Raw genomic sequence first — 23050 nt, 5'->3', positions numbered from 1 at the left:
AAAAGGCATGGGTAGGTAAGAGGCAAATTGCTGCATTCTTCTGAGTCTTTGGTCAGCCTTTCACATGTGAGAGGGGGATAGAGGACTAGTCACTTAGGCATTCATCTAGCTCAGTGAATATGCATTTTTACATAAGAAAAAATAAACATAGGGCAGAGGAAGCAATGAGATACATATTTGTCTCAGGTGAGCTGAGAGATGACTTTGAGTTCTGTCAAAGTCCAGCACCTGTGAAGATAAGCTATCAATTTACATTGTCACTGAAATTCCACAGAACTGTTTTAGGGTACAGATTTGGGGGCACACAAGGAATTTCCTAGTGGGCAAATTGTGAGGGCCAGGCCATATCTAGCTTTTTAAACTTTGGAGTTATGTCGTTTAGGAATAAAATGGGAGGTAGGTTTCCCTGATGCAGTTCTCAGCTTGACTTTTCCCTTTGGCTTAGTGACTTTGGGGTCCTGAGATTTATTTTCCTTTCACATAGTAACCTAGAGAGAGACACTCAGAGTATTTCCAGTTTTCATCTATGATAATCAATGCTGCCATTCACAACTTTCCCAAAAGCTCCGCAGATCCCTCCCCATTACTGAGTTGGTAAGTTTCTTCCCAAAGGACCCACGATGAAACCAGCGCAAACCTTTCCAACTGCAAATCCAATGGCAGCTGCTTCCGCTTGGGCAAAGCGTGATTTTTTTTTTCCTCCATCAGTGGATTTTTCTCCAGAGGAAAGCGGAAGCTCCTGGTGCCGTCCAGAAGGGGTTAAAAAAAAAAAAAAAACCCAAACCAGAAAACAAACAAACAAAAAAGCAACATATTAACCTAAATCCCGGAGTCCCAGAAAATGGGCCTGTGTCTTTAAGGCGCATCCGTCCTCTGGGAGTTGTAGTTTTGTAGGTCCTGGAGCGGCCCCCTTCCCATCTCCCTTCTGGATCGCAGCCCCGCTGCCCTTCAGGAAAGCGCTGCCCCGGCCACCCACGCTGGCCTATGCGGTGGCTCCGAGCATGTTTTCTGCCGGGCGGGGGCTCGGCCGTGGGGGGTGCGGAGGTGAAACTACACTTCCCAGCCTGCACCGCGAGGCTCGCGCAGCCCCGCGTTAAAGAGCCCGCTCCGCCGAGCGCCGGGCGACTGCAGGTACGTCAGTCCTCGAGGGTCCCCACAGCGCCCTTGCGCCCCCGCAGCTTTGCGGTGCACCCTCCCTGACTGGGAGCACCGAGTTGACCCGCGGGCCGCCCGGATCCTGACAGGGAAGAGTCCCCCGGGAGCTCTGCGGTGCCCCGGGAGCCCACAGGGGTTTCTGCGCTCCCGCATCCCCTTGGCCTGGGTCTTCCAAGGGGAGCCTCTCGATCCCTTGGTGCGGCGGGACCTGCTGGCAGCTGGGACCGGGAGGGATGCGGGCCTCAGAGGATCCTCACCCTGAGGCAGGTGGGGCCGGGGATGCCGGCGCTGCTCAGATTTTACTTTGAGGCCGCTTCTCCTGTCTCATTTTACCCGGCCAGGGCTCAGTATTATGCACGAATCTCAATGATATGATGTTGGGTAATTTACAACACGATTTTACTCCCAAGTAACTTCTTTCGGTCTGTTATTCAGAAGGCAGCAAATCAGAGTCCTCCGTGAGCCTTTTTTTCCTCTTTAAAGTTCTAAAATGTGCAGTCCCTGACCCACCTGTCTTCAAAAGGTTCATATGAAGAGTTATTAGTACTTTATTCTATCTCTGGCTCCCCAGCACTATCCCAGTCTTGGACAGCGTGGGGCTGAGGACACTAAAAAATACTTCAACTTGATCTCAGCAGATGAGGCTCTATTGAAAGTGGGTAGAGGCCGGGCGCCAAGGCTCATGCCTGTAATCCCAGGTACTTGGGAGGCTGAGGCGAGGGAATCGCTTGAACTCAGGAGATGGAGGTTGCAGTGAGCCGAGATCACGCCGCTGCACTCCACCCTGGGCGACACAGCGAGACTACGTCTCAAAAAAAAAAAAAAAAAAAAAAACACCACCAACAACAAAAAACCACGAACCTTAGGGCCTTAGGGCACACTTCCTCAGGACGTCTTGAGATTGTATAACTCCAGCAAACTATTAATTAAAAAAAAAAAAAAGGCCGGGCTAGGTGGCTCACACCTGTAATCCCAGCACTATGGGAGGCGGAAGCAAGTAAATCACCTATGGTCAGAAGTTTGAGACCAGCTTGGCCAACATGGCAAACCCCGTCTCTACTAATAATACAAAAATTAGCTGGGCATGGTGGTGCACGTCTGTAATCCCAGCTACTTGGGAGGCTGAGGCAGGAGAATCACTTTAACCGGAGAGGCAGAGATTGCAGTGAGCCGAGATCGCGCCATTGAACTCCAGCCTGGCGACAGAGGGAGACTCTGTCTCAAAAAAAAAAAAAAAAAAGCCAGGCATGGTGGCTTACACCTGTAATCCCAACACTTAGGAAGGCCAAGGCGGGAGGATTACTTGAGTCCGGGAGTTGTAGGTCAGCCTGGGCAACAAAGCGAGACCCCATCTCAACAAAAAATAAAAAACTAGCAGGACTCATGCATCGTCCCAGCTACTTGGGAGGCTGGGATGGGAGGATCGCTGGAGCCCGGGAGTTTGAGGCTGCAGTGAGCTGTGATCACATCACTGCATTCCACCCTCTGCTGACAGAGCTGGACCCTGTTTCTCAAAAAACAAAACAAAAGCCTAGCCTGCCTGTGCAATTAAAGGAATGGCAAAAGCCAAAATTACTTTTGCACCAACCTAATAGCTATGTTTCTGCTTTTTAAACTACAGTTTTCTTGTCTAGAGCTTCAGTGAGATAAGAGCCAATTCTTAGGACTGTTGGGTGGGTCATATGAAGTGACACTGATGTGCCTTTGCCATAGTGCCTGAAAAAGCACTCCATATGTATTAGCTACCTGTATCATTTTACCTTTTGTGTTAATTTCTCGGGATGTCCCTCAGCCTTGCTTGATTACTGAGGCCTTCCTTGATTTTTTTCTTCCTCAGGACAATCTTTAACACGAGAATGTTTGAGAGCTTCCAGTCCTTCCTCCTTCAGGGACAGGTTAAACTCTCCTGCTTCCTTGCCTGGCTGGAAACATTATCATTCATTGAGCCACTGGTGTGTGCCACATACTTTGCATTGTATTTCATGCTGAAAACAGTCCTGGGAGGTTGATGTCTCTGGCCTTAAATTTCAGATTAGGAAACTGAGGCTTAGAGAGGTTAAGTAACTGCTGGGCGCGGTGGCTCACGCCTGTAATCCCAGCACTTTGGGAGGCCGAGGCGGGCGGATCCTAAGGTCAGGAGTTTGAGACCAGCCTGGCCAGCATGGTGAAACCCCGTCTCTACTAAAAATACAAAAAATTATCCAGGCATGGTGGTGCGCGCCTGTAGTCCCAGTTACTCGGGAGGCTGAGGCAGGAGAATCGCTTGAACCTGGGAGGTGGAGGTTGCAGTGAGCCAAGATCGCACCACTGCACTCCAGCCTGGGTGACAGAGCGAGACTCCATCTAAAAAAAAAAAAGAAATAGATTAAGTAACTTGCTCAGGATCCTGCAGGAAGCAGGAAGCGATAGAGATGGGGACAGAGCCTTTTGGGACTGATACGCAACCCAGGACTGTTCCTCTGCCCCTGTCATTAGAAAGGGATACTCTCGCCACTGTGGCCATGACCTGTCACCTGCCCGTGTCTCTCTATCACTATGCTGAGATGAAGACTGGGCTCAGACCTTCTGGGCCATTGGACTCTCTCTTTTTTTTTTTTTTTTTTTTTTGAGACGGAGTCTTGCTCGGTCGCCCAGGCTGGAGTGCAGTGGCGCAGTCTCGGCTCACTGCAAGCTCCGCCTCCCGGGTTCACGCCATTCTCCTGCCTCAGCCTCTCCGAGTAGCTGGGACTACAGGCGCCCGCCACCACGCCCGGCTAATTTTTTGTATTTTTAGTAGAGACGGGGTTTCACCCTGGTCTCGATCTCCTGACCTCGTGATCCGCCCGCCTCGGCCTCCCAAAGTGCTGGGATTACAAGCGTGAGCCACCGCGCCCGGCCTGGGCCATTGGACTCTCTTTGGGGCATTTCTTTCTTTTTTTTCTTGAGACAGAGTCGCTCTGTTGCCTAGGCTAGAGTGCAGTGGCGTGATCTTGGCTCACTGCAGCCTCCTCCTCCTGGGTTCAAGTGATTCTCCTGCCTCAGCCTCCTGAGTAGCTGGGACTACAAGCGCACATCACTACACCCAGCTAATTTTTGTACTTTTAACAGAGATGGGGTTTTGCCATGTTGGCCAGGCTGGCCTTGAACTCCTGATCTCAAGTGATCTGCCCACTTTGGCCCCCCAAAGTGCCTCCTGACCTCAAGTGATCTGCCCACTTTGGCCCCCCAAAGTGCTGGGATTCCGGATGTGAGCCACCACATCTGGCCATTTCAAGGATTTCTTTCTTTCTTTTTTTTTTCTGTTTCCTCAGACAGGTCTGGCTTTGTTACCCAGGGTGGAATGCAGTGGTGCCAGTTTTCTGCAACCTCTGCCCCCAGGGCTGAAGCAATGCTCCCGCCTCAGCCTCCTGAGTAGCTGGGACTATAGGCACATTCACTATGCCCGGCTAATTTTTGTATGTGTGTTTTTTTGTTTTTTGTTTTTTTGGTAGAGATGAGGTTTGCCATGTTGCTCAGGCTGGTCTCAAACTCCTGTTCCCAAGCCATCCGCCTGCCTTGGCCTCCCAAAGTGCTGGAATTACAGGTGTGAGCCACTGCGCCTGGCCTCTTGCTGTCTTTCAGTGCCTTTGCTTGGTACCAGATATCATTATCACTATCATCTGAATAAGGATCCAAAAGACCCAGGTATGTTGCAACTTTGACTACAGCGTCTCCTGGCCTCTGTGAAGTGGAGATAATAGAAGATAATAATATTTATCTTGCAGGGTCTAAGGGTGTTGTCAGGATAAAAAAAAAATCACAGCACCTTAACTGTGGTCCAGAGTGCTCAGTCCTAGTGGCTATTATTTTTATTTTCTTTCTTTCTTTTTTTTTTTTTGTGACCTTTGTTCGCCAGCCTCGGCCTCCCAAGGTGCAGTTTGATGATGAACCCCCGGTTCACCCTTTCAGTCTCACTCTGTCACCCAGGCTGGAGTGCAGTAGAACGATCTCGGCTCATTGTAACCACCGCTTCCCAGGTTCAAGCGATTATCCTGCCTCAGCCTCCTGAGTAGGTGGGACTACAGGCACTCGCCACCATGCCCGGCTAATTTTTGAATTTTTGGTAGAGATGGAGTTTCACCATGTTGGCCAGGCTGGTCTCAAACTCCTGACCTCAGGTGATCCACCTGCCTCGGCCTCCCAAAGTGCTGAGATTACAGGCGTGAGCCACCGTGCCCAGCCTATTAATTTTAATTTTATTTTTTTTGAGACGGAATCTCGCTCTGTCGCCCAGGCTGGAGTGCAGTGGTGTCATCTTGGCTCACTGCAACCTCCGCCTCCTGGGTTCAAACGATGCTCCTGTCTCAGCCTCCTGAGTAACTGGGATTACAGGTGCCTGCCACCACGCCTGGCTAATTTTTGTATTTTTAGTAGAGACGGGGTTTACCATGTTGGCCAGGCTGGTCTCGAACTCCTGACCTCAGGTGATCTCCCTGCCTTGGCCTCCCAAAGTGCTGGGATTACAGGCATAAGCCACTGTGCCTGGCCTCCTAGTGGCTATTATTATTAAAATCATCCCTCCCTTGTATTTGTTTAGGCTTTGTCATAATTATAATAGATAATACATACTGAGCGCTTTACATATATTTACTCCTTTTGTACGTCAGCTCTACAAAGTAGGTTTATTGTAGTGGTTAAGCAAGTGGACCCTGTTAAGCAAGTGGACCCTGGGGAGCATGAATTTAAAAATTAATTAATTTAAAAAAAAGACTGAGGCAGGAAGATTGCTTGAGTCTGGGAGTTTGAGACCAGCTTGGGCAACATGGCAAGACCCAATCACTTAAAAAGAAAACAAACAATGAAAACCTTAGCTAGGCGTGGTGGCGTGTGCCTATGGTCCCAGCTATACAGGAGGCTGAGGTAGCAGGATTGCTTGGGCCTGGGAGGTCGAGGCTGCAGTGAGCTATGATTGCACCACTACACTCCAGTCTGGGTGACAGATTGAGACCCTGTCTTTAAAAAAAAAAAAAGTAAAAAAGGCAATAAAAAAAGAGGCCGGGCATGGTGGCTCATTCCCAGCACTTTGGGAAGCCGAGGCAGGTGGATCACCTGAGGTTAAAAGTTTGAGACCAGCCTGGCCAACAAGGTGAAACCTCGTCTTTATTAAAAATACAAAAATTCGTCAGGCGTGGTGGCACATGCCTGTAATCCTAGCTACTCGGGAGGCTGAGGCAGGAGAATTGCTTGAACCCAGGAGGTGGAGATTACAGTGAGCTGAGATTGTACCACTGCACTCCAGCCTGGGGGATACAGTAAGACTCCATCTCAAAAAGAAAAAAAGGTAATAAAATAGATACTCTGGGAAAAAAAGTTTAGTTTCAAACTTGACTCTGCCACTTACTAGCTTTGGCAAGTTACTTCATCTCTCTGTGCCTCATTTCTCTGTCTTTTTTTTTTTTTTTTTTTTTAGAGTCGAGGTCTCTGTATGTTGCCTAGGCTGGTTTCTAACTCTTGGGCTCAAGTGATCCTCCTGACATGGCCTCCCAAAATGCTGGAATTATAGAGGCATGAGCCATCACACCCAGCAGTTTCTTCATCTTGTTTTTTTTTTCAAGATAGATTTTTGCTCTTCTTGCCCAGGCTGCAGTGCAATGGTATGGTCTCGGCTCACTGCAACCTCTGTGTCCCAGGTTGAAGTGATTCTCCTGTCTCAGCCTCCCAAGTAGCTGGAATTACAGGCGCCCACCACCACACCTGGCTAATTTTTGTATTTTTAGTAGAGATGGGGTTTCACCATGTTGGCCAGGCTGGTCTCAAACTCCTGACCTCAGGCAATCCGCCCCCCCCGTCTCCCAAAGTGCTCGGATTACAGGCGTGAGCCACCAGTTCTAGCCTCCTTTTTTTTTTTTTTTTTTTTTTTTTGAGATGGTGTCTCGCTTTGTCACCCAGGCTGGAGGGGAGTGCAGTGGCGTGATCTCTGCTCACTGCAAGCTCCGCCTCCTGGGTTCATGCCATTCTCCTGCCTCAGCCTCCCGAGTAGCTGGGACTACAGGCACCCGCCACCACGCCCGGCTAATTTTTTGTATTTTTAGTAGAGACGGGGTTTCACTGCATTAGCCAGGATGGTCTCGGTCTCCTGACCTCGTGATCCGCCCTCCTCGGCCTCCCAAAGTGCTGGGATTACAGGTGTGAGCCACCATGCCTGGCCTTTTTTTTTTTTTTTTTTTTTTGAGACGGAGTCTTTCTCTGTCCCCAGGCTGGAGTGCAGTGGCGCGATCTCGGCTCACTGCAAGCTCCGCCTCCCGGGTTCACGCCATTCTCCTGCCTCAGCCTCCCGAGTAGCTGGGACTACAGGCGCCCGCCAACACGCCCGGCTAATTTTTTGTATTTTTAGTAGAGACGGGGTTTCACCGTGTTAGCCAGGATGGTCTCGATCTCCTGACCTTGTGATCCACCCGCCTCGGCCTCCCAAAGTGCTGGGATTACAGGCTTGAGCCACCGCGCCCGGCCGGCCTTTTTTTTTTTTGAGACAGAATCTCGCTCTGTCGCCCAGGCTGGAGTGCAGTGGTGTGATCTTGGCTCACTGCAACCTCTGCCTCCCGGGTTCAAGTGATTATTCTGACTCAGCCTCCCGAGTAGCTGGGACTATAGGCACGTGCCACCACACCTGGCTAATTTTTGTATTTTTAGTAGAGACAGGGTTTCACCATATTGGCCAGGCTGGTCTCGAACTCCTGACCTCGTGATCTGCCTGCCTCGGCCTCCCAAAGTGCTGGGATTACAGATGTGAGCCACCGTGCCCAGGTGGCAGTGCAGTTCTAAGCTGCCTGCCAGAGGAGTCTGGAATCTCACAGGAATTGGTCTGTTTCAGTGTCCCAGCTGTGCTCAGTCATTGGTTGTGAGAAGGTTGGTTCGAAGTGTGGCCTCCATGTAAACAAGGTGGGAGATTCAGATCGTAGCAGCTGGGGGCGTCTGTTAGTTACACTCCCAGCTGCAGCTGACCTGAGGGTTAGAGGTGCCCTACGGCCATACAGTGAATTGGTGGCAAAGTTGGAGGGAGGGCTTGATGGGCGTCCTGGGAGAAGCCTTCACCCTCAAGTGCCTGGCTGGGATCTCTAGCTGGAATTTCCCCTCTGGATTTCCCTTCTGGGCTGAGTAGGGAATGGAGCAATTTCTGACAGAGGCTTTTGCTGAAGGCGTGGGTGTTGCTGAGTGGTGGTGTCCTGTCAGCCTCTTCTCTTCTGGTGGCAGCAGAGCCTGGCACTGGAATAGCCTGTGGCTGAGCTTCAGGTTTCCTGTCACTTTGGCTGGGGTGTGGGTTGACCACCAGATGTGTGCTCAGGGCGTAGCTCAGCCAGTGGTGAGCAGCTTACTTGCATGGTCTTTTCCCATGCTGAGCTTTGAGGGGTGGAGAGGGGAAGTGGGGGTGCTCCTTTGTGGGACAGCAGTGGGAGCCCTGCCAGAGGTGAATGTGCGGGTACTCCTGGGGACTCGTTGGTCTCGGGGAGGCCAGGGCCTCAGGAGTCAGATTGGTTTTCCATCTGGCAGGAGTGCTGGCAGGTTGGGGGAGACAGGGCTGGGGGTGAAGCCAAATCTTTGGCCTTGCTTTCCCCCTGCTTGCTGAGAGTGTCCTGGAGGAAGATGGCGGGCAGGTAGGGTTGCAGCCCCCGCTGGGCTGGCTGAGACCCCTGGGAAGGGAGCTCTCTGAGTGCCTGCTCCTGCAGCTCTGAGTGCATGTGCACTCCCCACAGCTGCCCCCTCTCCAGGGAACCCCCATCAGCTTGAGGAGCCTGGGGGGTGGGGTTAGGCATTTGCTCTCGCCTTCCTTTCCCCCTTGCTTTGGGTGGCCCCAACTCTTACCCCATGCTGCTGCCCTCCGTTCCTCCTTCCTGGGCACAGTCCCTGGGGAAATCTCACCCATCCATGTTTTGGAATGTCAGCACGCTGACCATGTGACCCAGCCGTCCGCCTTGGTGTCCACCGAGGGAGATGAAATCTTCTGTTCACACGAACCTGTCTCCGGAGGTTCATAGCAGGGCTATTCACATCTGCCAAAAACTGGAGACGGCCCAGATGCTCTTCAGTGGGTAAATGGAGAAACAGATGCAGCCCATCCATGCGAGGGAACACTGCTCCTCCGAAAAAAGGCTTGGGCCACAGATATGCACAATGACTTGGATATATCTCAGAGGCATCACGTTGGATGAAAGAAGCTAATCTCAAAAGATTATATTCCATATTCCATTTTACTTGACTTTTTTTTTTGAGGGTCTTGCTCTGTCAACCAGGCTGGAGTGCAGTGGAGTGATCATGGCTCACTGCAGCCTTAACCTCCTGGGCTCAAGCAGTCCTCCCGCCTTGGTCTTCCAAAGTGCTGGGATTATAGACGCGAGCCACTACACCTGTCCTGGCCTTTATTTTATTTTAGTTAATTAATTAGAGATAGGGTCTTATTCTGTGACCCAGGCTGGAGTGCAGTGGTACAGTCATAGCCCACTGCAGCCATAATCTTCCAGGCTCAAGCAGTCCTCCCACCTTAGCTTCCTGAGTAGCTGGAACTACAGGCACACGCCACCACGCCTGGCAAATTTTTGTATTTTTAGTAGAGAAGAGGTTTTGCCATGTTGGCCAGGCTGGTCTCGAACTCCTGACCTCAGGTGATCTGTCCACCTCGGCCTCCCAAAGTGCTAGAATTACAGATGTGAGCTACCGTACCTGGCCTGTTTGACACTTTTTCTTTTATTTATTTATTTTTTTTGAGACGGAGTCTCCCTCTGTCGCCCAGGTTGGAGTGCAGTGGCGCGACCTTGGCCCACTGCAGCCTCCGCCTCCGGGTTCAAGCGATTCTCCTGCTTCAGCCTCCCGAGTAGCTGGGATTACAGGCATGCCCCACCACACCCGGCTGATTTTTGTATTTTTAGTAGAGACAGGGTTTCACCATGTTGGCCAGGCTGGTCTCCAACTCCCGACCTCAGGTGATCCCCCCACCTCAGCCTCCCAAAGTGCTAGGATTGCAGGTGTGAGCCTCTGCACCCGGCCAACATTTTTTAAGTTGATGAAACTATAGCTTTAGAGAGCAAATCAGTGGTTGTCAGGGCTTAGGCGGGGAGGAGCGGTTGCATGAGGAAGTTTTTTTGAGTGTAGATAGTGGTGATACCAACACGAATCTATACACATGTTAAAATCATAGAATTGTATATAAAAATAATTAATTTTAGTTATGACGGTTTAAAAAATAGTCACATCTACCCATATTGCTGTCTCAGGAAGCCCCTCCGCTTGGCCAGAATGGAGCAGCCGAAGGGAGTTGATTGGACAGTCATCATCCTGACCTGCCAGTACAAGGACAGTGTCCAGGTCTTTCAGAGAGGTAGGGGACTCCCCTTCCCACCTTGCCCCTAATGGAGAACCTCCCTCCCCTTCCTGGCTATGTCCCTCCAACCCCAGGTGCCAGGCCGACCTCGGTTCAAACCCAGGTTGCACTTCTCCCTAGCCATGTGACAGCATACGTGGCATGTCATTCCTTGTGCCTCAGTTTTCTCATCTGTAAGATGGGAGTAATAGGACTTCTCTCACTAAGTTGGGTGAAGATCTGATGGCCTCCTACATGGAAAGTTAAGTCAAGGAAGATCAAACACTGATGATCAGTAGGCTGGCTTAGGTGCTTTGGGCCAGGGCAGAGAGCTGGGGGGCAGGTCCCAGTGTCTCTTCTGACCCTAGAACTGGAAGTGCGGCAGAAGAGGGAGCAGATCCCTGCTGGGACGCTGTTACTGGCCGTGGAGGACCCAGAGAAGCATGTGGGCAGTGGAGGAGCCACCCTCAACGCCCTGCTGGTGGCTGCTGAACACCTGAGTGCCCGGGCAGGCTTCACTGTGAGTGCTCACCAGGGCCACTTCCCTGGTCCGTGTCCCTGCTGGAACCAGGTCATTTCCGAGATCTCCAGCTCCTCTGGCTCCATCGCCCTGGCCAATTCAGCATGGGGCTCAGTTTTTGTTTCTGTAAATTGGTCGGACTCATCGCTGCCTTGCTGTCCAGGTGAGGGCAGAAGGCAGGGCCAGCTTTTGCAGTGTTTTTAGAGAGTTGGAGCCAATATCTCAAAGTGAGGCTTTCTGGCTTCTCTTGAAACAGTCAAAGGTCTTGCTAGCCTGGGCTGTCATCCCCCCATGGCAACTAACTGTTCACTAGAACTGAGATGCGGCTGCCTGCTTTGGGCAGGGCATGTGAGTCAGCATCCCCACTGGTCCTGTGTCTCCCATGCAACCAGCCACTTCACCTGGTCACCTTGTCTGCATCGCACCTTTGCGTGCAGAGTGAGGGTGGGCACAGGCTTGGACATGCTCTGCAGAGGGACATGGCACCAGCAGGGGAGGGGACCACTGTAGTTGCCGTGGCGCTGACTCCCCTAAGTCACCCAGACAGCCCCCAGTTGTTGTTGCCTATAACCTCGCCTTCAAAACAGACAGCAGAGGCCGAGGTGGACGAATCACCTGAGGTCAGGAGTTGGAGACCAGCCTGACCAATGTGGTGAAACCCCATCTCTACTAAAAATACAAAAATTAGCTGGGCCTGGTTGCACACGCCTGTAATCCCAGCTACTCAGGAGGCTGAGGCAGGAGAATCGCTTGAACCCGGGAGGCGGAGGTTGCAGTGAGACGAGATCATGCCACTGCACTCCAGCCTGGGCAACAGAGCGAGACTGCATCTCAAAAAAAAAAAAAAAAATTTAAGAGGTAGCCAGGCGTGGCGGTGCACAGCTGTAGTCCCAGCTAGTTAAGAGGCTGAGGTGGGAGGCTCACTTGAACCCAAGAGACTGAGGCTGCAGTGAGCTGGGATCATACCACTGCACTCCAGACTTGGTGACAGAGTGAGACCCTGTCTCAAAACAACAACAACAGCAACAAACCAGCCAGCAAGAAGGTGGCCCAGGTGGAGGGCCCTGGGCTCCCTTATTCAGGAGGGACCACGGCTGCCCCTTGTCTGCCTGTGGCCATTGGTTTGACCTTGCCTTTTGTCCCTTGGGTACCTGAGTGGATTTGTGTTGGGGTCTGTCTCTGGATTCGAGGGTGCCATCCTCCAGGGCGTCTGCCTGAGGCCTCTGTTCACAGGGCTTTCCCACTCCTGCAGGTGGTCACATCCGATGTCCTGCACTCAGCCTGGATCCTCATTCTGCACATGGTAAATGAACTTTGGGGCAGGGGCCAAGCAGAAGGCCGGAATCCCAGTTCGTGGAGTTGAGCAGGACTTCAGGGGTGTTCTGCCACAGTGTGTGTGCAAGATGAAATCTGAAAGATTCTAAATGTCCAAAAATTGGGAATTGGCTAAATATATACCACATATTTTCCCAGCAGAATATTAGATTAAAAGGTCCATCTAGGGCTGGGCACGGTGGCTCACGCCTGTACATCTCAGAACTTTGGGAGGCCAAGGCAGGAGGATTCCTTGAGTCCAGGAGATCGAGACCAGCCTGGGCGACATGGTGAAACCCCATCTCTATAAGAAATACAAAAATTAGCTGCCATGGTGGTGCACACCTGTAGTCCCAGCTACTCAGGAGGCTGAGGTGGGAGGATTGCTTGAGCCTGGGAGGTTGAGGCTGCAGTGAGTTATGATTACACCACTGCGCTCCAGCCTGGGTGACCCTGTCTCAAAAAATAAAAAAATAGGCTGGGCACAGTGGCTCACATCTGTAATCCCAGTGCTTTGAGAGCCTGAGGCGGGCAGATCGCGAAGTCAGGAGTTTGAGATCAGCCTGGCCAGCATGGTGAAACCCTGTCTCTACTAAAAATACAAAAAATTAGCCAGGCATGGTGGTGCATGCCTGTAGTCCCAGCTACTTGGGAGGCTGAGGCAGGAGAATTGCTTGAACCCGGGAAGCGGAGGTTGCATGAGCCAAGATCACGCCACTGCACTCCAGCCTGGGCAACAGAGCAAGACTTCGTCTAAAAAAGTGCAGTGCAATGCAATGCAATGCATAATATAAAAATATATTGTAGGAGAAAATATCAAGAGAACATTTTTCATCAGCCCTCCACTGGATGGCTTTCTGCCTGCACAGCTGTTGAGGTGGCCTTGGGCTCTGTGCACCGGGGCTTCCTCACCAGTCCCCCCACTCCCAGGGTCGAGACTTCCCCTTTGATGACTGTGGCAGGGCCTTCACCTGCCTCCCTGTGGAGAACCCCGAGGCCCCCGTGGAAGCCTTGGTCTGCAACCTGGACTGCCTGCTGGACATCATGACCTATCGGGTGAGGCTGGGTGGTGGCCCGTGGTGCCTCGTCCCAGATAGAGCCACTTCCCTCCCACTGTTCCCCCAGGTATGATCTATGCTGGCTCAGCTGAGGGGCCCCAGGAGGAATGGTTCTGAGGGTGCCTAGTGTTAGTTAAGAGCTTCAAGAAGTTAGTTGTGTCTGGGGGCGGTGGCTCATGCCTATAATTTCAGCACTTTGAGAGGCCAAGGTGGGAGGATCACTTGAGGCCAAGAGTTCATGACCAGCCTGGGCAACACAGCAAGACCCCATCTCTACAAAAAAAATTTTAAAAAATTACTTGGGCATGATGGCATGCACTTGTAGTCCCAGCTCCTCAAGAGGCTGAGGCAGGAAGATCGCTTGAGCCCAGGAGTTTGAGGCTGCAGTGAGCTACGATCGCACTACTGCACTCCAGCCTGGGTGACAGAGTGAGACCCTGTCGCAATAACAACAAATAAGTTAGTCTTGGTTACATGGGAGAAGTTGTAAACCCAGGTCAGACAGAGGGTGGGGGCAGACCAGGTCTTGGAGGCCCTTGTTACTTCAACAGCACAGTATCCTTGGGCAAGGAGGGGGCAGGTGAAGGGCTGGGCCAGGCACCAGCTGTGTTCTATCTCCTTCCCCCCGCAGCTGGGCCCGGGCTCCCCACCAGGCGTGTGGGTCTGCAGCACCGACATGCTGCTGTCTGTTCCTGCAAATCCCGGTGAGCCTGAGACTACCTGGGACCGCCTTCCCTCATCACAGCCACAGCAAGAAGCCAGTTCTGCCCTTCTTGCCCACCCTGCCTCTGGGCCTGCCCCGCTGCCCTGTTAGACAGGAAGCTGGAGGGTGTGGAGAATGAAGCCCGATAGAGGCAGGGCTTCTCCTGCTGTGCCTCAGTCTGTCTGTCTGTAGGATGGACAGAAGCAGCCCTGCCCCTTCCGCCCCACAGGGCTCTGTGGAAGAAGTTTGGGAGAGGAGGGTTGTCATTCTCCCACAGGAATGTCCATTCGGCTTGGAAACCGTATTTCCCTTTTAGAGTTGCCCGGGTGCCGCAGCCCTGGGCTCTTGCTTCCTCCTGGCAGGGAAATCCCTGCCTTGGGTCAAGGCCCCTGGGAACCTCCTGACTGCCCCACCCCACAGGGATCAGCTGGGACAGCTTCCAGGGAGCCAGAGTGATCGCCCTCCCAGGGAGCCCGGCCTACGCTCGGAATCATGGCGTCTACCTCACTGACCCCCAGGTAGTGCCCCTGGGGGCAGTGGAGCCGGCTGGGGCAGCCTCCCCCCTGTCAGTGGGCAGCCTCTCATCCTGGATTTCCTGGCATGTTCCTGAATCCAAGGAGTTTCCTCCGTGGCAACGGTACCGGTGCTCCCTTACTCTCGCCAAAAATACATTTCACACCGACCGCCTGCCTGGTCTCTGTGCCCGGGCTCGGGGCTGCAAAGACATTTAAAGCCTGCCCTCTGCCATCATGGAATAGAAATCTCAGGCCCCCTGAGAACTCCAGCAACAGCCAGCCTTGCGTCCTCAGCTTTCCTTTGGAAAATGCCCTTGCTGCCACCTGTGGCTGTGGCCTCCTTCCAGATCCCTTCCTGCTCCTTCCTCTGATTCTGTTTCTCCCTGCACATAGGGCCTCGTTTTGGACATTTACTACCAGGGCACTGAGGCAGAGATTCAGCGGTGTGTCAGGCCTGATGGGCGGGTGCCACTGGTATGGCTGCTGGGCCCAGGTTGCGGGGCTTTGGGGACCTTATGGGACAGGGAGGGAGGGTTTGACTTCCTTTGATTCCTTCTAGAAGCCTCCAGGACAAGCTAGAGCTAGAATCTGAGGACAGGGTAGCCTTGGAATTCAGGGTCGTGTCCTGAACCAGAAAGCCTAGAACCAGTTGGGCACGGTGGCTCACACCTGTAATCCCAGCGCTTTAGGAGGCTGAGGCAGGTGGATCAGTTGAGGTCAGGAGTTCGAGACCAGTCTGGGTAACATGGTGAAACCCTGTCTCTACTAAATACAACAATTAGCTGAGCATGGTGGTGTATGCCTGTAATCTCAACTACTTGAGGGGTAGAGGCTCGAGAATTGCTTGAACCCAGGAGGCGGAGGTTGCGGTGAGCAGAGATCGTGCCACTGCACTCCAGCCAGGGTGACAGAGCGAGACTCCGGATCAACCCCCTGCCCACTGCAAAACAAAACAAAACAAACCTCAAAAACTCAAACAAAAAAAGAAAGCCTAGAACCAGAATGTGAGCAAGTTAGGGAGTGTGGTTGGGAGGAGGCCTAGAGCCAGACTCTGGGAATGCTTCCAGCATGAGGGGCAAGGATTGGAGAGGCATGGAAATCTGGGAGTGGACCATGGCGAGGGTAGAGAACTGGGTTCGGGAGAAGGCCTGACAGTTGAGGGGGTCCCAGAAGGTGCCTTGGTGGGAGCTGCCCCAAGTAAGCCTGGAGTCTGGGTGCTGGAGTGGTCAGGAGGTGACAGCTTCATGTGGCCCGTCTGCATGTGCCCTCCCTGACTTGTACCAGGGCCTGGTCCAGGGCCCTCCGTCTCCGATCCTTCTGGGGTCTCTTCCAGGTCTCTGGGGTTGTCTTCTTCTCTGTGGAGACTGCCGAGCGCCTCCTAGCCACCCACGTGAGCCCGCCCCTGGATGCCTGCACCTACCTAGGCTTGGACTCTGGAGCCCAGCCTGTCCAGGTGACTGGGGGAGGGCAGCTGGGGGGGCCTGGCCTGGGGGCGAGGCACTGTGTGACCTCAGGCCAGCCACTTCCCCTCTCTGGGGCAGAGTCTCCGCAGACGGGACTGCCCTGGTTCAGCCTCAGAACTTGGGGGCTGAACCCCTGCCATGCCAATAGCTGTGCTTCTTCCCCTTCCCCCAGCTGTCTCTGTTTTTTGACATTCTGCACTGCATGGCTGAGAACGTGACCAGGGAGGACTTCCTGGTGGGGAGGCCCCCAGAGTTGGGGCAAGGTGATGTGGATGTAGCGGGTTATCTGCAGAGCGCCCGGGCCCAGCTGTGGAGGGAGCTTCGCGATCAGCCCCTTACCATGGGTGGGTACTGCCTCTCAGCTCCCTGGGATGGAGAGACCATGGGAGTGAGGACCCCAAGAATGGAGCTTCTCACTGCATGCTGGGCCAGGAAGCCCAGCACAGGGACTGGGCAGTTCTCCTGTCCTGTGCCAGAGCTCCCCACTGAGCTACCTCCTTCCCCTTCCTGTCTTCCTTTTGTCTCATTCCTGAGCTCTCCCAGCCTGTCCACTTTTGTTTTTTGTTTTGTTTTGTTTTGTTTTTTGAGATGGACTCTCTCTCTGTCACCCCGGCTAGAGGTGCGATCTCAGCTCACTACAACCTCCGCCTCCTGGGTTCAAGCGATTCTCCTGCCTCAGCATCCTGAGTACCTAGGATAATAGCCATGCATCACCACACTCGGCTAATTTTTGTATTTTTAGTAGAGATGGGGTTTCACCACATTGGTCAGGCTGGTCTTGAACTCCTGGCCTCAGGTGCCCTGCCTGCCTTGGCCTCCCAAAGTGCTGGGCTTACAGGCATGAGCCACCATGCCCGGCCCTAACCTGTCTGCTTTCTTTTTTTTTTGAGACAGAGTATGGCTCTGTTGCCCAGGCTGGAGTGCAGTGGCATAATCTTGGCTCACTGCAACCTCTGCCTCCCAGGTTCGAGCAATTCTCCTGCCTCAGCCTCCTGAGTAGCTGGGATTACAGGTGTGTGGCACCATGCCTGGCTAATTTTTGTCTTTTTAGTAAAGATGGGATTTCACCATGTTGGTCAGGCTGGTCTCGAACTCCTGACCTCGTGATCTGCCTGCCTCGGCCTCCCAAAGTGCTGGGATTACAGGCGTGAGCCACTGCTCCCAGCCAACTGTCTACTTTCTAGCTGTGTTGTGTGGCTTTGGGCAGGTTCCTGACTCAGCTTCCCCAACAGGCTCATTGCCACACCTGCCCCCATGTGTCTCTGCTGCTGGGAGGCCAGCCTGGCCCCTGAGTCGCAGCAGGCATGGGGTTGGGTTCAGTACTTATGTCTTTACAGCCTATGTCTCCAACGGCAGCTACAGCTACATGACCTCCTCAGCCAGTGAGTTCCTGCACAGCCTCACACTCCCCGGGGCTCCTGGGGCCCAGATCGTGCACTCCCAGGTGGAGGTGAGACCTCCCTGCCCGTCCGGTGCCTGCTGGGTGCCTGGGGTGAGGTGGGATGTGGATTCCCGGGAAGAAAATAGCCGGCACTTGCAACAGATAACCTGAGTGCAGGTGTTACCCCTGGTTTACACATGAAGTGCTGGAGGCTCAGAGAGGCTAAGTAACTTGCCTAAGGCCACAGAGCCAGTAAGTGGCCAACTCAGGATTCTGCATCGAGCTTGCCTGATTGAGAAGCTAAAGGAGACCTTTCTTCGGGGTCTGCCTGGGGTGACAGTGGGGCCTGGGTCAGTGCCATGCTGCTGAGGAAGGGGACAGGTAGGGTTCAGAGGTGGCCCCCAGGGTGGCAAGGTTGGGCATAGCTGGACAGGTGGGATGGAAATAGGCCTCAGGCTGGGGCCAAGGCAGGTTCAGAGAGGAGTCTAGGGTGCTGCAGGGCAGGGGAGTAGTAGGCCTGGACGCTTTGCCCCCAGATGCTTGGCTTGGGAGGAGAGTTGGGGCAGCCCTGGCCCTCATGCTCCTCCTACCTGTCTGCACAGGAGCAGCAGCTCCTGGTGGCCGGGAGCTCTGTGGTCAGCTGCCTGCTGGAGGGCCCTGTCCGGCTGGGTCCTGGGAGCGTCCTGCAGCACTGCCACCTGCGGGTGAGGCCTGAGTGCATGGGCAGATTTGAGGGAGGGTGCTGGCATCCTGTGTGTGTTGGGGGGTGTTGGGTGCCTGCCCACCCAGGATGCCTGCCCTGTCCCCCGCCAGGGCCCCATTCACATAGGCGCTGGCTGCTTGGTGAGTGGCCTGGATACAGCCCACTCCGAGGCCCTGCATGGCCGGGAGCTGCATGACCTTGTCCTGCAGGGACACTATACGCGGCTACACGGCTCCCCGGGCCACGTCTTCACCCTCGTTGGCCGTCTCGACAGCTGGGAGGTAGGCAGTCGCCCTGCATTCCCTCACCCCCATCTTCAGGCTTTGAGGAGCCCCAAGGAGTCCTGGCCCCCACCCCACTGCAGGGTTCTCTGAGCACTGGCCCATGGGACAGGCTGTGAGGAGGGTAGGATGTAGGGAGGAGAGGATGAGGGAGGAGGTAGGGTGAAGATAGGCTGTGAGATCAGCAGAGTCTCACAGGCCTTTACCTCCCTCCTTGCCTCTGCTCTGCCAAGTGGGCTGGGTGGGGATTTTGTTTTTTTTTTTTTTTTGGAGATGGAGTCTTGCTCTATCACCTAGGCTGGAGCGCAGTGGCCCAATCTCAGCTCACTGCAACCTCCGCCTCCCAGGCTTCAAGCGATTCTCCTGCCTCAGCGTCCTGAATAGCTGGGACTACCAGCGTGCACCACCACGCCCAGCTTAGTAGAGATGGGGTTTTGCCATATTGGCCAGGCTGGTTGGGTGGGGTTTTTTTTTTTGAGACGGAGTCTTGCTCTGTCGCCCAGGCTGGAGTGCAGTGGTGCAATCTCGGCTCACTGCAAGCTCCGCCTCCCGGGTTCACACCATTCTCCTGCCTCAGCCTCCCAAGTAGCTGGACTACAGGTGCCTGCCACCACGCCCGGCTCATTTTTTTGTATTTTTTAGTAGAGATGGGGTTTCACCATGTTAGGCAGGATGATTTCAATCTCCTGACCTCGTGATCTTCCCACCTCGGCCTCCCAAAGTGCTAGGATTATAGGCGTGAGTCACTGCGCCCGGCTGGGTGGGGATTTTTATCCCCATTTGACAGGCTAGAGACTGAGGTTCAGAGACGGAGGTAACCTGCCTTGGGCTGCAGCCCGTTGTGGTGGGCTAGGCCTGGAACCCAGGGTTCTGCTCCAGATTTCAGGCACCTCGGCAGGAGTGTTGGGGCTGCAGGGCTGAAAGCAGTTTCAGAAATTGCTCCATGGCTGGGTGTAGTGGCTCACGCCTGTGATCTCAACACTCTGGGAGGCCGAGGTGGGAGGCCAGGAGTTCATACCTGCAGTGAGCTGATTGCGCCACTGCACTCCAGACTGGTTGGGTCAAGTATGTGCTGTGTCTGTCTTCCTGCCCTCGTGAGCACTTGAGCAGCTCCCGGCCGCCTGGCCTAGTGTCTCTAACCCTTTCCTGTGGCCCCTGCAGCCCTGACTGCTTCCTCCTCTCCCCCAGAGACAGGGGGCAGGCACATATCTCAACGTGCCCTGGAATGAATTCTTCAAGAGGACAGGTGTTCGGTAAGGTGGACACCCCTAGGGCCTCTGTGGGCCTGGGCAGCTGGGGTGACTGCTGCTCTTCGAGGTGTGTCCCTCCCCTGCCCCAGAGTAGCACGGACCCTGCTACCATCCAGGGGCCTGGGTGGTTTTGGGCAGCTGGATTCCCTCCAGTACTTTCCCCCAGGCAGCTCCCAGTCTCTTGCTGTGCTGACTTTGGCATTCTTGTTCAATGGTCTGGGAAAGGATGCCAGGCAGCCTGGCCCCAGAACTGAATTGCTCACTTATGCTACCTCGGAGGAGTCTGTCCTGTCCCCACGAACTGACAGGCGGCTCAGGGCTTGGGGAGGAGACTGGAGCTTTTGCTTTCCTCCTGAGAATGTGCCTTCTCCCCACATCAGAGCCTGGGACCTGTGGGACCCCGACATGCCGCCCGCAGAGTACTGCCTTCCCAGCGCCCGCCTCTTTCCTGTGCTCCACCCCTCGAGGGACCTGGGACCCCAGGACCTGCTGTGGATGCTGGACCACCAGGAGGATGGGGGTGAGGCCCTGCGAGCCTGGCGAGCCTCCTGGCGCCTGTCCTGGGAGCAGCTGCAGCCGTGCCTGGATCGGGCTGCCACGCTGGCCTCTCGCCGGGACCTGTTCTTCCGCCAGGCCCTGCATAAGGCGCGGCACGTGCTGGAGGCCCGGCAGGACCTCAGCCTGCGCCCACTGATCCGGGCTGCTGTCCGCGAGGGCTGCCCCGGGCCCCTGCTGGCCACGCTGGACCAGGGTGAGTGTGCGGGCTGGTAGTGCTGCAGAGTCAGGCCAGAGGCACCTGCCCTCCCTGTCCTCTGGACCATCCCCTGAGGGGACTAGGGGGCCATGAGGTGCTCAAGCAGGGAAGGGGCACGCTGGAGTTTACTTTTAGGATTCTGGAAGGCCTCATCCTTGTTGGTGGGGTTTGGTCGGAGGTTGAGGCATGTTCATCCTTGTTGGTGGGGTTTGGTCGGAGGTTGAGGCCTGGCAGCTGAGCTCTAGGTCCTAGGCACATCGACAAACCCTGCGTGTTCTGTACCAGGTGCCAGGATGTGGGTGCAGAGCATGGTGAGGGGACAGAGCCCCCAGGGAACATGGTCATCTCTGCGTGAGGTCCCAGGCACACTTCAGGGGGCTCACAGCCTTAGCCTCCTAGGCCACACCTCATGGAAGTTCCCAGGGACCATGGACGTGATTGGTATTGAATCCATTCACGCAGAGCCACACGGCTAGCTGGTGGTGAGGCTGAGACCTGAGCCCAGGTGGTTTGAGCCCAGAGCCTGAGGTCTTCACCACTATGGGTGTCCTGGGTGGGGGTGAAGAGACATCTATGGGCTGGGACTGGCAAGATGAGAGGATCTCTGCCCGGCAGAGAGTAGGAGTGCAGTTACAGTCAAAGATACATTGTGGGCAAAAGCCAGGAGGTGTGAGGGGTCTGGTGCGTTTGGGGACTGTTGAGTAGCCTCTCGTGGGAGAGGATTTTGAAGACAGGCCTCCTCCCCTGCCACCCCCAACTCCTTGTCCCTCAGTTGCAGCTGGGGCAGGAGACCCTGGCGTGGCGGCACGGGCACTGGCCTGTGTGGCAGATGTCCTGGGCTGCATGGCAGAGGGCCGTGGGGGCTTGCGGAGCGGGCCAGCTGCCAACCCTGAGTGGATGCGGCCCTTCTCATACCTGGAGTGTGGAGACCTGGCAGCGGGCGTGGAGGCGCTTGCCCAGGAGAGGGACAAGTGGCTAAGCAGGTGTGTACTAATGGATGTCAGATCCCTTGGATAAGCCCCTGGCTATCTGGGAAGTGGACCCTGATGGAGGATGCCCAGAGAGAGGTGGGGCTCCCTTGGGTACCCCGGGACAGTCAGGTCCCCAAAGCCAGGCAATCTGCCCCCAGCTTGGGGCTGCATGCCACCATCCCTCCCCCTTCTCTTGGTAGGCCAGCCTTGCTGGTGCGAGCGGCCCGCCACTACGAGGGGGCTGGGCAGATCCTGATCCGCCAGGCTGTGATGTCAGCCCAGCACTTCGTTGCCACGGAGCAGGTGGAACTGCCGGGACCTGGGCAATGGGTGGTGGCTGAGTGCCCGGCCCGTGTGGATTTCTCTGGTGAGCCCCTTGTGGCAGGTGGGGTTGAGGGTAGCTGCCCCAGAGCCAGGCTGGCAGCTTCTGTGACCAGCTTGAGTCTTGCCACACTGCCATAGGGGGCTGGAGTGACACGCCACCCCTTGCCTATGAGCTTGGCGGGGCCGTGCTTGGCCTGGCTGTGCGAGTGGACGGCCGCCGGCCCATCGGAGCCAGGGCACGCCGCATCCCGGAGCCTGAGCTGTGGCTGGCGGTGGGGCCTCGGCAGGACGAGATGACTGTGAAGATAGTGTGCCGGTGCCTGGCTGACCTGCGGGACTACTGCCAGCCTCATGCCCCAGGTCAGGCACCCTGGGACCTCTGCAGGTGGGGCTGGCACACATGGCCAGCTGGGGGCTGGGGGCAGAAGCTAGAGACTGCAGGCCAGTGGGGTCTGGCCTGAGGGCCAGCCAGTCTGGCTGAGGAGCCTGAAGGGAAGGAAGGGGCTGGGAGTCAACCTGCAAAGATGACACATGTGTCCCTGTCTGGGAGCCCAGAGGCCCTTTTGTGGCTTGGGGATGGGGCCAGTACTGCTGCTGGGCTTTTGTCCCACTGGATGAGTCCCACACTGCGCTGGGAAGCCTGGGGTGGGTGGGTGTCTGCATCTGCCCTTCGAGACCGAATTCCTTTCTCATGCCTGTCCCTCTGCAGGGGCCCTGCTGAAGGCGGCCTTCATCTGCGCGGGGATCGTGCATGTCCACTCGGAACTCCAGCTGAGTGAGCAGCTGCTCCGCACCTTCGGGGGCGGCTTTGAGCTGCACACCTGGTCTGAGCTGCCCCACGGCTCTGGCCTGGGTGAGTGGGCCCTGCCTCCTGCTACCCACCGACTGTCACAGCCCTCCAGCCTTGCCTGTGATCCCCCTCCCTGGCCTCTGCCCTTAGAGGGAGTCAGGCAGGCCTGGGCAGGGTGGAGGTGTTTCATGTGTGCTCTCTCCTCTCCGCCCCGCAGGCACCAGCAGCATCCTGGCAGGCACTGCCCTGGCTGCCTTGCAGCGAGCCGCAGGCCGGGTGGTGGGCACAGAAGCCCTGATCCACGCAGTACTGCACCTGGAGCAGGTGCTCACCACTGGTATGTGACTGCCCTGGAGTTGGGGGAGGTCACTGACACCTTCATAAGGGCCTGCGGGGGGAGTGGGGCTCCCCTGGATTTGCATGTGATTGGCCAACAGCCACATGACTGTGGTGCTGTTGAAAATACTTTCCTTCTAGTCACTTTGACGTTCTCTGGTCGTTTTCAACTTGAAATGTTGTACCTCCCAACGAGCTGTTTCACGAGCATCTACTGAGTGC

General features: G+C 55.1%; 1 protein-coding gene across 5 annotated transcripts in view; it reads left to right on the top strand.

The window, feature by feature from the left end:
* Nucleotides 1-1044: 1044 nt before the first annotated feature.
* Nucleotides 1045-23050, top strand: part of FCSK (fucose kinase) — a 26197-nt gene continuing 4191 nt past the window's right edge. For 3 of the 5 annotated variants that reach the window (XM_058441197.1, XM_058441200.1, XM_058441199.1), the window contains exons 1-21: nt 1045-1131; nt 4626-4818; nt 10380-10483; nt 10834-10985; nt 12238-12288; nt 13230-13355; nt 13989-14061; nt 14481-14578; nt 14969-15049; nt 15909-16028; nt 16211-16382; nt 17376-17488; nt 18022-18123; nt 18233-18403; nt 19592-19656; nt 20034-20404; nt 21180-21390; nt 21579-21745; nt 21841-22062; nt 22412-22555; nt 22710-22829. In XM_058441197.1, the coding sequence (XP_058297180.1) occupies nt 10402-10483; nt 10834-10985; nt 12238-12288; nt 13230-13355; nt 13989-14061; nt 14481-14578; nt 14969-15049; nt 15909-16028; nt 16211-16382; nt 17376-17488; nt 18022-18123; nt 18233-18403; nt 19592-19656; nt 20034-20404; nt 21180-21390; nt 21579-21745; nt 21841-22062; nt 22412-22555; nt 22710-22829 (2641 nt within the window). In that variant the 5' untranslated portion in view covers nt 1045-1131; nt 4626-4818; nt 10380-10401. The remainder of the gene's footprint in view (nt 1132-4625; nt 4819-10379; nt 10484-10833; nt 10986-12237; nt 12289-13229; nt 13356-13988; nt 14062-14480; nt 14579-14968; nt 15050-15908; nt 16029-16210; nt 16383-17375; nt 17489-18021; nt 18124-18232; nt 18404-19591; nt 19657-20033; nt 20405-21179; nt 21391-21578; nt 21746-21840; nt 22063-22411; nt 22556-22709; nt 22830-23050) is intronic. The other 2 variants (XM_058441198.1, XM_032157871.2) reach the window with 2 other exon arrangements.

Source organism: Hylobates moloch, unplaced genomic scaffold (genome assembly GCF_009828535.3).
Source record: "Hylobates moloch isolate HMO894 unplaced genomic scaffold, HMol_V3 SCAFFOLD_6, whole genome shotgun sequence".
In the NCBI taxonomy this organism is placed as follows: domain Eukaryota; kingdom Metazoa; phylum Chordata; class Mammalia; order Primates; family Hylobatidae; genus Hylobates; species Hylobates moloch.
The sequence above is the reverse complement of the archived record's forward strand: the minus strand, read 5'-3'. Positions and strand labels throughout refer to the sequence as shown.